Genomic DNA, 16,694 nt, shown 5'->3' with positions numbered 1-16,694 from the left:
TTCTAATTGAAGGTCCTGCAGGATGAATGGGGCATCTCCATAAAATCCAAACTGAAGAAGTACAATAATGTAAAACCATACTTATCAGGACTTAGATTACCACCATAGAAACAGTTTTCAAGTAAGAAGAGAATACTGCCTCAATACAATGTTCATATACCAATACCTTCTGGTGCTCTTCTATTATTTGCTGCCTATTAGATATTATGTACTTCAACTAAGGACTTAGTTTGTTTAGAAGTGAATGGATGGGAGTATCTTTTCAATCAATCTATGAAAAAAAAGAATCACCATTATTTGCTAGCCTACGTGTCTTCCAGGTTTTATACAGTACTGTAAACTCAACTGGTTTAGTGTGCAATGTATTTGTTTTCTTAGATGTATGGAGGGCTGCTCCTTTCGAGATTTGGTTTACTCGATCATGACAAGCTTTAAATCCAGGAGCGGTACTGGAGTTGGTTTGTAAACCTTCCGGCGCGTTTTATCTGTGAGAATGCACAAACAAAGGCGACCCTTCACAGAAATACCGTAAGTTGACTTGGCAACCAGGTGAGCTTTAAAGAAGGAAAATGGTGGGTTCTTTTCTGCAGAAAATTCCATCACTTCAAAAAATTGTTAGGATTGTAAAATTTCTCATAGGACTAGCAATACTTCAGTATATCAATAAATCTAGCAAATTCAGGGAAGCCTCTGCCTGTTTTCAAAGATCAGAGAGGAGCAGAAGACAGTCCAGAATTTTGGTTAAGGATATGACAGGTGAATTTTTATGGCAAAGAATCCGTTCCTTCCACAAAGACCAGTATTCCATCTGGAAAAGCGTAGATATGTATTTCTTATGTTTCTTAAGTAGGTAAGGCTAGTAAAAATTCAGCTGGAAAGCCCTATTTTTAGGACTAGATAGCCGTAGTAAAGTGAAAAGATTCATGTGGTAGGGTTGGTTAGTTCACTTCCACTTACAACTTTACTGGGGAAGAATATAATTACAGACAGTATATATAATGTGAAGTTTTGTGAAGAACTGTTTTGAAAGTTTATTGGAAAATTTAGAATTTACGTGACTTTGGTAAACAGGAGTTGTATATAAAAACAGGATAAAATTCAGAAAGCGCAATGGCTGAATTTCAGTAAGAGCCATCAACAGCATGTGTACAGACACAAATAGGTTAGGCAACCATTCAGTAGGACAAGATTTGTAGCTTGGAAGGGATTGGAAACCAGGCACGAAAGAAACAATGACAAATAAAGTAATCCTTGCACTCAACACTGCCAAAGACTTAGCCGAGTGTTGTATCTAGTCTCCGATTTCATGCTTTGGAAGAGATGAACCACTCAGAAGTCCCAGAATTACTTGATGGGAGGGTGTTTCAGAGTACTAAGTATCACTCTTATCCTATTTGAAGAGGAATATATTGCATAGATTAACTAAAGCAATCAAACTTTGAATATGTTTGATTGCATCAGATTTTTTTCTCCCACAGATGGATCGTCTTTAAGCAAAACATTTTTTGTCGTATTCATGGGATCTGCATCACTAGTTTTATCATCTCCAAATGCCGTAACACTTTCTGGTCTGAAATCTGGGGTTTACTATAGCTGTAACTGTTTGATACTATAATCAGAGCCTTGAAGTGGAACTACAACCTGACTACATGTCACAGGCATGCAACTATATGTGTACAGCAGTCCAAGTGCTGAAGAAGATGAGGAGGCTGCAGTGTTCTGTATAAAATGTAGCCTTGTGCAGTGTTTTCACTTTCAAATTCAGGCTTATCCGCTACACCAGAAGGTGAGTACCAAGTAGATGAATTATTCCAGCTGGGTCTTCTGCTGTGACATATTTGGTTTTCATACAATTAGTCTCTAAGCAGATGACACCCTACTGCCACCGTGTCTTCCTGGGTAAGACTTTAAGTCCAGTTCTTCCAGATCATCTCTACCTACCTCTGCTGCATGCTGTACAGCCTTTGCGAAAGAGAAGAATGAAGCCATGCACCTGACTCATTTGGGACTGTAAGTTAATAAAGAAAAACTCATGATCCAACAGTACTGAAGATATCTCACAAATCATTAAAAGTATAAGCAATAGTTTTCGATATGGAACCACAGGGACAATAACGGTTTTGCCTAGAAGAACTAGCATCAGGCATGTCCTTCCTGAGGTACTCAGATGCTGTAAAAATGTGTGTTTCTACTTGTTTGCAGACATTTTTATTGCTATGAATACCCTTTCTGCCAGTATCAACCATATTTATTTTGATACTTTTGAATTCTGTAGGGGAAATTGGATTTTGATTGCTGCAGACAGATGTATGTAATTGTTCTTACATAGCAGTACTGTTCGCAATAGAAATGTCTCAGCAAAGATTCTGTATTTCATGTTAAACCTTCGTATTATGCATTTCTCTTCAGTTCTCTTCACAACACTTCCTCAGATGCTTTTTTAGACAGGAAAATCTGGTAATAATTATCAAACACCATATACAGTGTTTACAATAGAGTCATATTTCTTCTTTTTTTCTTGCACAAAAAGTAGAATGCTGCTGAAAAATGCCCAAATGTCTGCTATGCAGCATGCCAATACAGCAGCTCAGCCAAATATGCAGAGAAGTTTGCCAAATAAAAGAAAACATAACAAATTGGTAATGGTTTTTATCTTGACAGAAAATGAAAATTATACCTCAATGTGTGGCCACTCATGCAGTCACATAAAAATGTCTTAGAGGCAATCATTTCACCTCAGATAACACAACCTGACAGTAGAGCAAAGCATACTGGCAGGCTTTCACTTCCCATAAAAACAGCAACCATAACCTACAAAAAATCACAGAACTTGTGCATATCATATATGCATATGTCACATGCTAATTATATTTAATAGAAGTCAAATAAAGTAGAAGTATTGTCTTTTGAGGAGTAGTCTAGAATTAAGAAAGAATATTAAAACTGTAAAGTCACTATAATTATCCCAACTATTCCAACACAGCAAGGACACTGAAAATGTGAGCACTTAGCCGAAATATATTTACCTCTCCAAGCAATTCTAACAATCATTAATAGTTTTTAGAAGACTTAATTCCTTTGTTGATGCTTCATGTGTTCATAGCCAATTTGTGCAACAGGTTCATTCTACAATGTACTTAGCTTCGGAGTAAATTCTTTGAAAAGATGTCTCATCTGTTTGTAAAGTTAACGTGTCATTAACTGCACTACAAAATTAATAATAAGTTAGTTATTAGTCTATTACGTAGTTTCATATTATTCTAAGTCTTTGTTTTAGTGTAATTCTGAATGCAATATAATTTTCTGAAGAAAAATACAACTTCATAGTCTGAAATTACAACACCCTTCTTCATTCAGTATTACTTACAGATTATTGCCAACTATGTGTCAGTAGTTACTCAGAAAGGGAACACTGATCTGACTGTGTAATACAGTCTTTAAAAGACTGGTTATATTACTGTGACAAGAAAAATATCAGATATGAAGAACAGTCTTTCAGGTTCATGGAAAGCTGCATAAGGGAGGTTCAGGCTGGACATGGGAGGTTTAGGCTGGTCATTGGGAAGCATTTCTTTACCAAGAGGGTGGTCAAACCCTGGAACAGGCTTCCTAGAGAGGTGGTTGATGCCTCAAGCCTGCCAATGTTTAAGAGGCATTTGGACAATGCCGCTATTAACATGCATTGACTTAGTCAGCCCTGAAGTGGCCAGGCAGTTGGACCAGATGATTGTTGCAGTCCCTTCCACTTGAAATAGTCTATTCTGTAATTCTTGGAGAACTTAGAAGCACAATGGTAGCTCAGAAGAATCTTAAAGCAGAGTGAAATCAAGGGATCTCAAAAATTATGCTGTATGTTATCATCATTACAGAGACTGAGACAGGAAAGGACATAATAAAACAATGCTATATGGTCTGAAGAAGCAGCCCATAAGATGGTGACAAGAGAAAACTTAAAAAAATAGCAAGTTAGTAACAACAGTTACTGAGAAAGGGGCGTGACTTAGGAAATTATTTTCTCTGTTGTTGCAAAACCACTAGTTCACAGCCAAGACGCTTGTGTTCTGATTTACCTGTTAGAATAGCCAAAAAATATAAGCAAAGAAAGCAAGGCAATATTTCCAGATAATTGAAATAACATTAAATGTAGAAATAAACTTACATGTCAGAAAAATAACCTAAATTTATATTTAAAAATTTCTTAATCTGTTCTTCTTAGGTATGATAGACAAACAAACAAACAAAGCGAAGAGAGAGAAGAGCAGAGAGAGAGAAAAGGAGAGAGAAAAGAGCAGAGAGAGAGAGAAGAGCAGAGAGAGAGAGAAGAGCAGAGAGAGAGAGAAGAGCAGAGAGAGAGAAGAAGAGCAGAGAGAGAGAAGAAGAGAGAGAGAAGAGCAGACAGAGAGAGAAGAGCAGACAGAGAGAGAAGAGCAGACAGAGAGAGAAGAGCAGACAGAGAGAGAAGAGCAGAGACAGAGAGCAGAGAGAGAGAGAGAAGAGAGAGAGAGAAGAGAGAGAGAGAAGAGGAGAGAGAGAAGAGCAGAGAGGGAAGAGCAGAGAGGGAAGAGCAGAGAGAGAGAGAAGGGGAGACAGAGAGACAGGAGAAGAGAGAGAGAGAAGAGCAGAGAGAGAGAAGAGCAGAGAGAGAGAAGAGCAGAGAGAGAGAAGAGCAGAGAGAGAGAAGAGCAGAGAGAGAGAGGAGCAGAGAGAGAGAGGAGCAGAGAGAAAGAAGAGCAGAGAGGGAGAGAGAAGAGCAGAGAGAGAGCAGAGAGAGAGAAGAGCAGAGAGAGAAGAGCAGAGAGAGAAGAGCAGAGAGAGAAGAGCAGAGAGAGAAGAGCAGAGAGAGAAGAGCAGAGAGAGAAGAGCAGAGAGAGAAGAGCAGAGAGAGAAGAGCAGAGAGAGAAGAGCAGAGAGAGAAGAGCAGAGAGAGAAGAGCAGAGAGAGAAGAGCAGAGAGAGAAGAGCGAGAGAGAAGAGAGAGAGAGAAGAGCGAGAGAGAAGAGCAGAGAGAGAGACGAGAGAGAGAATAGAGACAGAAGAGGAGAGAGAGAGAAGAGAGAGAAGAGAGAAAGAGAGAAGAGAGAGAGAAGGGAGAGAGAAGAGAGAGAGAAGAGAGAGAGAAGAGCAGAGAGAGAAAAGCAGAGAGAAGAGCAGAGAGAGAGAAGAGAGAGAAGAGCAGAGAGAGAGAGGGGAGAGAAGAGAGAGAAAGGAGAGAGAAGAGCAGAGAGAGAGGAGAGCAGAGAGAGAAGAGAGAGAGAAGAGAGAGAAGAGAAGAGAGAGAAGAGAGAGAGGAGAGAGAGGAGCAGAGAGAGAGAAGAGAGAGAGAGAGAGGAGAGAGAGAAGAGAGACAGAAGAGCAGAGAGAGAGGAGAGAAGAGAGAGAAGAGCAGAGAGAGAGCAGAGAGAGAGAAGAGAGAGAGAATAGCAGAGAGTGAGAAGAGCAGAGAGAGGGAAGAGCAGAGAGAGGGAAGAGAGAGAGAAGAGCAGAGAGAGAGAAGAGAGAAGAGCAGAGAGAGAGAGACAAGAGCAGAGAGAGAGTGAAGAGCAGAGAGAGAGAAGGAGAGAGAGAGGAGAGCAGAGAGAGAGAGGAGCAGAGAGAGAGAGGAGCAGAGAGAGAGAGGAGCAGAGAGAGAGAGGAGCAGAGAGAGAGAGGAGCAGAGAGAGAGAGGAGCAGAGAGAGAGAGGAGCAGAGAGAGAGAGGAGCAGAGAGAGAGAAGAGCAGAGAGAGAGAGAAGAGCAGAGAGAGAGAGAAGAGCAGAGAGAGAGAGAAGAGCAGAGAGAGAGAAGAGCAGAGAGAGAGAAGAGCAGAGAGAGAGAAGAGCAGAGAGAGAGAAGAGCAGAGAGAGAGAAGAGCAGAGAGAGAGAAGAGCAGAGAGAGAGAAGAGCAGAGAGAGAGAGGAGCAGAGAGAGAGAGGAGCAGAGAGAAAGAAGAGCAGAGAGGGAGAGAGAAGAGCAGAGAGAGAGCAGAGAGAGAGAAGAGCAGAGAGAGAAGAGCAGAGAGAGAAGAGCAGAGAGAGAAGAGCAGAGAGAGAAGAGCAGAGAGAGAAGAGCAGAGAGAGAAGAGCAGAGAGAGAAGAGCAGAGAGAGAAGAGCAGAGAGAGAAGAGCAGAGAGAGAAGAGCAGAGAGAGAAGAGCGAGAGAGAAGAGCGAGAGAGAAGAGAGAGAGAGAAGAGCGAGAGAGAAGAGCAGAGAGAGAGACGAGAGAGAGAATAGAGACAGAAGAGGAGAGAGAGAGAAGAGAGAGAAGAGAGAAAGAGAGAAGAGAGAGAGAAGGGAGAGAGAAGAGAGAGAGAAGAGCAGAGAGAGAAAAGCAGAGAGAAGAGCAGAGAGAGAGAAGAGAGAGAGAAGAGAGAGAAGAGCAGAGAGAGAGAGGGGAGAGAAGAGAGAGAAAGGAGAGAGAAGAGCAGAGAGAGAGGAGAGCAGAGAGAGAGGAGAGAGAGAAGAGAGAGAAGAGAAGAGAGAGAAGAGAGAGAGGAGAGAGAGGAGCAGAGAGAGAGAAGAGAGAGAGAGAGAGGAGAGAGAGAAGAGAGACAGAAGAGCAGAGAGAGAGGAGAGAAGAGAGAGAAGAGCAGAGAGTGAGAAGAGCAGAGAGTGGGAAGAGCAGAGAGAGGGAAGAGCAGAGAGAGGGAAGAGCAGAGAGAGGGAAGAGCAGAGAGAGGGAAGAGCAGAGAGAGGGAAGAGCAGAGAGAGGGAAGAGCAGAGAGAGGGAAGAGCAGAGAGAGGGAAGAGCAGAGAGAGGGAAGAGCAGAGAGAGGGAAGAGAGAGAGAAGAGAGAAGAGCAGAGAGAGAGAGACAAGAGCAGAGAGAGAGTGAAGAGCAGAGAGAGAGAAGGAGAGAGAGAGGAGAGCAGAGAGAGAGAGAAGAGTAGAAATCGAAGAGCAGAGAGAGAGAAGAACAGAGAGAAAGAGAAGAGAGAGAGAAAAGAGAGCAGAGGAGAGAGTGAATAGCAGAGAGAGAGAAGAGAGAAGAGCAGAGAGAGAGAAGAGCAGAGAGAGAGACAGTAGAGAGAGAGAGAAGAGCAGAGAGAGAAAGATGAGCAAAAAGAGAGAGACGAGCAGAGAGAGAGCAGAGAGACAGAAGAGAGAGAGAAGAGAGAAGAGCAAAGAGAGAAGAGCAGATAGAGAGAAGAGCAAAGAGAGAGAGAAGAGATAGAGCAGAGAGAGAGCAGAGAGAGAGCAGAGGAGAGAGAAGAGCAGAAAGAGAGAGAAGAGGAGAGAGAGAGAAGAGCAGAGAGAGAGAGAAGAGCAGAGAGAGAGAAGAGCAGAGAGAGAGAGGAGCAGAGAGAGAGAGGAGCAGAGAGAGAGAGGAGCAGAGAGAGAGAGCAGCAGAGAGAGAGAGGAGCAGAGAGAGAGACAGGAGTAGAGAGAGAGAGAAGAGCAGAGAGAAAGAGAGCAGAGAGAGAGAAGAGCAGAGAGAGAGAGCAGAGAGAGAGAGAGCAGAGAGAGAGAGCAGAGAGAGAGAGAGCAGAGAGAGAGAGCAGAGAGAGAGAGCAGAGAGAGAGAGCAGAGAGAGAGAGCAGAGAGAGAGAGCAGAGAGAGAGAGCAGAGAGAGAGAGCAGAGAGAGAGAGCAGAGAGAGAGAACAGAGAGAGAGAACAGAGAGAGAGAACAGAGAGAGAGAACAGAGAGAGAGAACAGAGAGAGAGAACAGAGAGAGACAGAAGAGCAGAGAGAAGAGGAGAGAGAGAGAAGAGCAGAGAGAGAGAAGAGCAGAGAGAGAGAAGAGAGAGAGAGCAGAGAGAGAGAAGAGCAGAGAGAGAGAAGAGCAGAGAGAGAGAAGAGCAGAGAGAGAGAAGAGCAGAGAGAGAGAAGAGAGAGAGAGCAGAGAGAGAGAAGAGCAGAGAGAGAGAAGAGCAGAGAGAGAGAAGAGCAGAGAGAGAGAAGAGCAGAGAGAGAGAAGAGGAGAGAGTGCGGAGAGAGTGCAGAGAGAGAGAACAGAGAGAGAGAAGAGCAGAGAAAGAGAGAAGAGCAGAGAGAGAGAGAAGAGCAGAGAGAGAGAGAAGAGCAGAGAGTGAGAAGGGGAGAGAGAGACAGGAGTAGAGAGAGAGAGAAGAGAGAGAACAGAGAGAGAGAGCAGAGAGAGAGAGAAGAGCAGAGAGAGAGAGAAGAGCAGAGAGAGAGAAGAGCAGAGAGAGAGAGAAGAGGAGAGAGAGAGAAGAGAAAGAGAGAGCAGAGAGAGAACAGAGAGAGAGAGAAGAGCAGAGAGAGAGAGAAGAGAGAGAACAGAGAGAGAGAAGAGCAGAAAAAGAGAGCAGAGAGAGAGAGAAGAGCAGAGAGAGAGAGAAGAGCAGAGAGTGAGAAGGGGAGAGAGAGAGACAGGAGTAGAGAGAGAGAGAAGAGAGAGAGAACAGAGAGAGAGAAGAGCAGAGAGAGAGAGAAGAGCAGAGAGAAGAGCAGAGAGAAGAGCAGAGAGAAGAGCAGAGAGAAGAGCAGAGAGAAGAGCAGAGAGAAGAGCAGAGAGAAGAGCAGAGAGAAGAGCAGAGAGAAGAGCAGAGAGAAGAGCAGAGAGAAGAGCAGAGAGAAGAGCAGAGAGAAGAGCAGAGAGAAGAGCAGAGAGAAGAGCAGAGAGAAGAGCAGAGAGAAGAGCAGAGAGAAGAGCAGAGAGAAGAGCAGAGAGAAGAGCAGAGAGAGAGCAGAGAGAGAGCAGAGAGAGAGCAGAGAGAGAGCAGAGAGAGAGCAGAGAGAAGAGCAGAGAGAAGAGCAGAGAGAAGAGCAGAGAGAGAGCAGAGAGAGAGCAGAGAGAAGAGCAGAGAGAAGAGCAGAGAGAAGAGCAGAGAGAAGAGCAGAGAGAAGAGCAAAGAGAGAGCAGAGAGAGAGCAGAGAGAGCAGAGGAGAGAGAGAGAAGAGCAGAGAGAAGCGCAGAGAGAAGCGCAGAGAGAAGCGCAGAGAGAAGCGCAGAGAGAAGAGCAGAGAGAGAGCAGAGCAGAGAGAGAGAGAAGAGCAGAGAGAGAGAGAAGAGAGAGAGAAGAGGAGAGAGAGAGAAGAGCAGAGAGAGAGCAGAGAAAGAGCAGAGAGAGAGCAGAGAGAGAGCAGAGAGAGAGCAGAGAGAGAGCAGAGAGAGAGCAGAGAGAGAGCAGAGAGAGAGAAGAGAGAGAGAGAAGCGCAGAGAGAGAGAAGCGCAGAGAGAGAGAAGAGGAGAGAGAGAGAGAAGAGCAGAGAGAGAGAGAAGAGCAGAGAGAGAGAGAAGAGCAGAGAGAGAGAGAAGAGCAGAGAGAGAGAGAAGAGCAGAGAGAGAGTGAAGAGCAGAGAGAGAGTGAAGAGCAGAGAGAGAGAAGAGCAGAGAGAGAGAAGAGCAGAGAGAGAAGAGGAGAGAGAGAGAAGAGCAGAGAGAGAGCAGAGAGAGAGCAGAGAGAGAGCAGAGAGAGAGCAGAGAGAGAGCAGAGAGAGAGCAGAGAGAGAGCAGAGAGAGAGAAGAGAGAGAGAGAAGCGCAGAGAGAGAGAAGCGCAGAGAGAGAGAAGCGCAGAGAGAGAGAAGAGGAGAGAGAGAGAGAAGAGGAGAGAGAGAGAGAAGAGCAGAGAGAGAGAGAAGAGCAGAGAGAGAGAGAAGAGCAGAGAGAGAGAGAAGAGCAGAGAGAGAGAGAAGAGCAGAGAGAGAGTGAAGAGCAGAGAGAGTGAAGAGCAGAGAGAGAGAGAAGAGAGAGAGAAGAGAGAGAGAAGAGCAGAGAGAGAGCAGAGAGAGAGCAGAGAGAGAGCAGAGAGAGAGCAGAGAGAGAGCAGAGAGAGAGCAGAGAGAGAGCAGAGAGAGAGCAGAGAGAGAGCAGAGAGAGAGCAGAGAGAGAGCAGAGAGAGAGCAGAGAGAGAGCAGAGAGAGAGAGAAGCGCAGAGAGAGAGAGAAGAGCAGAGAGAGAGAGAAGAGCAGAGAGAGAGAGAAGAGCAGAGAGAGAGAGAAGAGCAGAGAGAGAGAGAAGAGCAGAGAGAGAGAGAAGAGCAGAGAGAGAGAGAAGAGCAGAGAGAGAGAGAAGAGCAGAGAGAGAGAGAAGAGCAGAGAGAGAGAGAAGAGCAGAGAGAGAGAGAAGAGCAGAGAGAGAGAAGAGCAGAGAGAGAGAGAAGAGCAGAGAGAGAGAGAAGAGCAGAGAGAGAGAGAAGAGCAGAGAGAGAGAGAAGAGCAGAGAGAGAGAGAAGAGCAGAGAGTGAGAGAAGAGCAGAGAGTGAGAAGGGGAGAGAGAGAGACAGGAGTAGAGAGAGAGAGAAGAGAGAGAGAACAGAGAGAGAGAAGAGCAGAGAGAGAGAGAAGAGAGAGAGAAGAGGAGAGAGAGAGAGAAGAGCAGAGAGAAGAGCAGAGAGAAGAGCAGAGAGAAGAGCAGAGAGAAGAGCAGAGAGAAGAGCAGAGAGAAGAGCAGAGAGAAGAGCAGAGAGAAGAGCAGAGAGAAGAGCAGAGAGAAGAGCAGAGAGAAGAGCAGAGAGAAGAGCAGAGAGAAGAGCAGAGAGAAGAGCAGAGAGAGAGCAGAGAGAGAGCAGAGAGAGAGCAGAGAGAGAGCAGAGAGAGAGCAGAGAGAGAGCAGAGAGAGAGCAGAGAGAAGAGCAGAGAGAGAGCAGAGAGAGAGCAGAGGAGAGAGAGAGAAGAGCAGAGAGAGAGAAGAGCAGAGAGAGAGAAGAGCAGAGAGAGAGAAGAGCAGAGAGAGAGAGAAGAGCAGAGAGTGAGAGAAGAGCAGAGAGTGAGAAGGGGAGAGAGAGAGACAGGAGTAGAGAGAGAGAGCAGAGAGAGAGAACAGAGAGAGAGAAGAGCAGAGAGAGAGAGCAGAGAGAGTAGAGCAGAGATAGAGAGAGCAGAGAGAGAGAGAAGAGAAAGAGAGAGAGAATAGCAGAGAGAGAGAGCAGAGAGAGAGAGCAGAGAGAGAGCGAAGAGCAGAGAAAGAGAAGAGGAGAGAGAGAGAAGAGCAGAGAGAGAGAGAAGAGAGAGAACAGAGAGAGAGAAGAGGAGAGAGAGAGCAGAGCAGAGAGAGAGAGCAGAGCAGAGAGAGAGAGAAGAGGAGAGAGAGAGAGAAGAGGAGAGAGAGAGAGAAGAGGAGAGAGAGAGAGAAGAGGAGAGAGAGAGAGAAGAGGAGAGCACAGAGAGAGAGAAGAGCAGAGAGAGAGAGAGAAGAGCAGAGAGAGAGAGAGAAGAGCAGAGAGAGAGAGAGAAGAGCAGAGAGAGAGAGAAGAGCAGAGAGAGAGAGAAGAGCAGAGAGAGAGAGAAGAGCAGAGAGAGAGAGAAGAGCAGAGAGAGAGAGAAGAGCAGAGAGAGAGAGAAGAGCAGAGAGAGAGAGAAGAGCAGAGAGAGAGAGAAGAGCAGAGAGAGAGTGAAGAGCAGAGAGAGAGAGAGAAGAGGAGAGAGAGAGAGAGAAGAGGAGAGAGAGAGTGAAGAGCAGAGAGATTAAAGGAAAAGAAAGAAGTAGAGGAGAGGACAGGAGAGACATAGAGGGCTTGGTTAGATTATAGCTTTGAGAAATTCTGAGTTTTTTGAAAACAATAAATAATTTTCAAGAAAGAGTTTAATCAATAAAATGAAAATCAAGATGTTTGAATTGCTATCATTTTGAAAGAATCACGGGATTTTTATTACCCAACTTAGTAACACTTAAGTGCATTTCCAGATGGAAATGCCAAGATATGTCAAGATGAAAGCAGACTACACTAATGCCCACAAAGAAACACTGAAAAAACAAATGCACTCATTACGCAATACTTATGTAAAAATGTTGCTTTATAAACTGCAAGATTTCCACAAGTGCTATACTACTGGATTTATTCTTTCTGCTAGTACATGTATCTGAATTTTTCTACAAATCCTAGAATCTCCCTTGTCAGGTCTCAGCTCAATTCAGTGAAAAGAAAGAAGGTGTGAACGTAAAGTTGCAGATTCTGTGTAGTTTTATCTTATTAAATTAAAACATATGCAATGGTTCATTATGTATATGATACAAACAAGAAAGGAAGAGTTATTTAAGAGTGATCTAAAATTTTAGTCTCATCAACACAGCTGGTCTCAGAATTTGCAATTCAGCTTACCTTTTACGACCTATGATGTTTTTTGTGATTTTTATGCTATGTATCTTCAAATAGTCTTAAGATATTCTGATCCTATATATATATAAACACACATTTTTATAATATAGCTTACCGTAACTTGATGTGTAACTTACAGGTAGCTGAAGAATTTCATTTATCAACATATGGAAAAAATATATGAGTTAAGATGTAAAAAACATTTTTCATTCCATATATTAACTTCCTCACAGCCTTTTTTATGGTGTCTTTTCTTACTTCAGCATGCACATCTTTCTCATTTGTAGAAAGTAAAAATAACGAAGTTATTTAGACAGTCTGTATATCCTACCAGTGCCAACTGTTGTCTTATGTAAGAAAACCAATTTAATTAACGTGATTACCTTACAGTTTTGTACAAGTCCTCTAGAAACAGATACAGGATGCTTTAGTCACATTTAGGTACATCATTTATTTTCTATTTTAAAAAGATGTCAGCTGGACATGCTTATATATTTTAGTTTTTCTCCTTATTGTAATTAAAATTTTTCAGGTTTAGTTCTGGTGCTAGTTTGGAGGTTTTGGGGCAGGCAGGTATCCAATTGGTTTCCCTCTCCCAAGAAAGGAGCCTTCAGGAAGACCATAAGCATACATCTGACATACCTTCACTTAATAATTTTAAGTTTTCTGGGATACAGAAATATTCGTTGTCTTAAAACACTTACAAAAAACTTTATGTTAAAGTTTCTATTTTAGTGGTAGTGTTGCTGTACTCGTGATGGCTTAGGCACACAACTCAGGAAAAAGTTGTAGGCACAGACAACCTATTTCATTAGACCAGCTATATTGCTCACCTTGTAAAATAAGATGACCCATCCTTACAAAACATTTTTGCAATGTTGTTTTGCTTTTTCCCTAGCAATTTTATGCAGATACTTTTATTATTCTTTAACAGCTTGCAGCCTAGGACTTCAGGATCACACTTCAAATCATACCAATTTTCATCCCCTTCCCTACCTAAGGTTTGTTCTTAGGATGGAAGATGAACGTGAGACAACACAGTACAAGTTGCTTCCTTGACTGGGAATTGTTGGGGTCATAACTTCTGCAGTGCTTTACCAATTCGAATGCTACCCTGCTTCCTTGGAGTGACCCTACAGTTCAGATGAGTCTATCTTAACCTCATCCATCAATTTCTAAAATACCTATCACCCCCAACACATAACTTTAGTAGGACACAAAGCAGAACATCTTATACACTTCTGCCTTTTTTTCTGGAGTGCTGAACCAGTACATTTTAGCAGACTCCTGCTGCAGCAGCTGTCTTCAGATTTGGTGAATTTACACTTAACAGTGAGACTCTGTCACTGTGGTAGGCTTGCCAGCTCTAAACACAGAAATCCAAATCCAAAAAACTCACCATCCTTCATCATTATCTACTTCAGGTTCAGAAACCTCATTTTCAGGAGTTTCTTCAATTGCCTGGGTTAATTTTGATTTAAATCGGTCCAACAGTGCCAGTGTCTGAAATTAAATACATGGGTTTAGAGATGTTATACATATTTACACACAACTATGTATATACAACATCTTTGAACTATTATTATTTTGAGAAATAGTACAATGAGATGGAAGAATGATCTTTCATATGAACTTGTAAGAAACACTGTAGAGAGCTAGAGTGGGGGTGTGTGTGTCTGAGAAAATCGAGAATGCATTGAGAGTGCCCGTCAAGAGAACAAGTGACAGCGAGCAGGCAATGCTGAGGCAGCAAGAGCAAGCAGGGACAGCGTCCTGCAGGTGTGAAAGCGCACTTGTCTGACTGTCTAGTGAAATCAAAATGCATATTTAAGGAACAAAACCTTGTGGCTCCTTACAGAATAAAATAGGTGATTTTAAAGACTACTGACAATTTTTACTGTAAAGCAATCCATTGTATAAATTACAGATCATTCAAGCTTTGAAGACACAGTTGGATTGATATTTATATACTTTACATTGCTGATCTTTTAAATTCTGTACTGACACCAAAAAAAATTCAAAGCTTTTGACTCAAATGCAATGAACCACCTTAAGTAATTATACAGATACAGGTTCTTGCACTGCATACATTAAGCTCATACTGATTTATATTTGGTGTTTTATTCTCCAGCTGACATTGTCCAGTCTTTTGGCTACAATGAAGTCACTAAATCTCAGGTGACACCTGAGGTACCACAGATCTTGTTTCTGATCACCTGGGATGATATTTTGATTATGCAAGAATTGTATGCCTAAGCCTTGTGATAGGAGAGGGGGCTCTTCAGCAAAAGGGCAGATCGTATGAATAATCTGCACAGCCCACAGCTTACTTCTTGCTGATATTTGAGATATTCTTGGAAAGGAAAGCATCAGGGAATAAGCACTTGACTGAATTTACGTGGCAGGCTACATTTGATCTGTAGGTGATAGGTTGGCAGCCTATGTTGTAAAACACCTCTGTATGGCTGTTTGGTTTTGTTTGGTCAAGTTTTTCAAATTTAAAAGAATAAAAACTAAACAAGAATAGAAAACAGAAATAAGAAATACCAGAAGTGTTCACTGGAATCAAATTTCCTTCTGGGAGCAATCTTAACTTTAGGAGTTTCCTGGCTTTTGGATTCTTTCAAACACATATCTTAGCACTGCCAAAGGCAGGTTTTGGAGCATTTTTTGCATTTATTTTTTTCATTTTCTGTTTAAGATTGGAGTGAGGAAAACTTCAAAGATAATTTGGACCTGCAAAACATTCAAGTTCTATAGCATTCCATACTGTTGCAAACAAAGCCTGTACTTTGAACAGCTGAGACACAAAATCCCTGCCTAGGCCATCAGAAGGCAAGAAACTAACCCTTTTTATATGAAATTTTTACATTGAATTGTGAACAACCAAAGACACATTCCTTTTGTCTTGTCTATCTTTCTCTGGTGCCAGAGGTGCTGTGAATAGATCTGGCGACAGAAATAATTTCTAAGTATCTTAGTAGGCATTTTTGCAGTGAGTGATTAAATGCCATACTGTGGATCAAGTAACTTTATAAACTGATTCTTGTGGAATTACAAGGTTAGGACTTCCAATATCTAGTTTGTAAGGAGACACATACCTTTCCCCCCCTCTTTAATTCTTGCATGTAGTTACCATGGAAAATGGTATTGTGCTGTAGGACCAGGTAGAAGGGATACAAGGCTACAAGAGGCTCTCCACAAGTGAAATGGACTACAAAGATCTTGATTAATTACTGTTTAATAGCTGCCAGCAGGCACATCCCTGTCATCTCATCTTGTTTTCCTATGATGTCCAGGACAGGACTGTTAAAACCACATCTAATTAATTTATAAGTCCCTTGATACACACTGCCAACAGAGCTTTAGTACTCTTTGATTCAAAGTTAATGGGCTTTTGAATGCAAGTTTCCATAAACTTAGTAGTTTAGAGCTATATCAGTGGGTCACACATATAAAGGTTTGCCAGCCACTGCTCTTAAGCTACTAAGCCTAAAGTTTCCAATCTCTTCTAGATTCAACAGTTGAATATGAAAATCTTCATAGTTGAACTGACATGCACTTATAAACCAACGCATTTGGATGTACACAGATTTTCAGTTAACGGTATTTTCCACTTCACAGGCAGTTTCACATATTTAACAGTTTGAAACTTTCTTATTTTAGAAAAAACGAGTATTTATGTCAAACTTTGCTCATATTTGCATACTGAAGTCTACATACATCCATTCTGAAAAATAATTTTCATTATATTTAAAAAGCCTTTTTTTTTCCCCAGTACAATTAAAAACTGTTTCTGTTCACAACACCAAAAGGTATGGATGAATGTAATTTCTTTAAAACATAACTTAAAATGTTAAAAACCCCAGTGTGGAGAGATGCCAAGTATGCAAACTTCTCTCCCATGTTACCTTATGGCAAGCTGCAGAGCCAAGGAAAGCACTGTACAGAAATGCAAACTCTTGTAAATGTAATCAAATATACATCTGCGTGGGCAGCATTTTCCTTTTGGAAGATTTTAGTGACTAAACCGACAGCACTTTCGAATACACATTGAAACTTCACTTACCTGTCTACTTTGGTAATCAAAATTGCCAACTAGATGGTACACAATTATTTTTACAAATAAGACTATTTTTTTAATGAAAAATGAAACTTAATGTATTTTAAAACTTTTATTTTTAAACAAATGAAGAAAGAAATATTTTCAGAACTTTTTCTGGATTTTTTTCGCCAGATTGTCAAACTATTACCTGATCTTCACGAGAAACTCCTTTCTTTGGCTGCTGCTTCCTCTTGTCTTCGTATTTTCTCTTCTCCTGAAGGTATTCTTCAACAACGCTGTTTGGAGCAGGTTCCTCCTCTGAGTAAGGAAACATATTTGGTTAAACAAATTAAATCTAGTTTTATGATTTAGTACCATTTTGGAGATAGTTTCTGACTTCTGAAAAACCAAGCAAAACACTTCCATAAAATGTTTCAGTTGTATTGCTTTCTCAGCAAGTAGAATGATTAGCTACCTGCTGAAGTGAAAAACACAACACTGTACTGGGCAGACAATGAGTCCAGAAATTCTTGTTTCAATTTTATTTTGCTATGGAGCCAGGGAAAGCAGGGTAACAGAAATAAAACCCTTGATGTTAAGATGAGAAATGAAAACTGCTGAAAATCCTTTAACAAGTTTACCTTAATTCCTGAAACTCTTTCTTGGAACAG

At 42.1% G+C, this 16,694-nt stretch overlaps 1 protein-coding gene across 1 annotated transcript in view; it reads right to left on the bottom strand.

Moving 5' to 3' along the window:
• Positions 1 to 16,694, bottom strand: part of CWC27 (CWC27 spliceosome associated cyclophilin) — a 127,967-nt gene that overhangs the window by 11,315 nt on the left and 99,958 nt on the right. The window contains exons 12-13 of the mRNA XM_080372848.1: positions 16,232 to 16,341; positions 13,378 to 13,481 (exon numbers count right to left, since the gene is read on the bottom strand). Of these exons, the coding sequence (XP_080228974.1) occupies positions 13,378 to 13,481; positions 16,232 to 16,341 (214 nt within the window). The remainder of the gene's footprint in view (positions 1 to 13,377; positions 13,482 to 16,231; positions 16,342 to 16,694) is intronic.

Source organism: Falco punctatus, assembly GCF_963210335.1.
Source record: "Falco punctatus genome assembly, chromosome: Z".
In the NCBI taxonomy this organism is placed as follows: Eukaryota; Metazoa; Chordata; class Aves; order Falconiformes; family Falconidae; genus Falco; species Falco punctatus.
The sequence above is the reverse complement of the archived record's forward strand: the minus strand, read 5'-3'. Positions and strand labels throughout refer to the sequence as shown.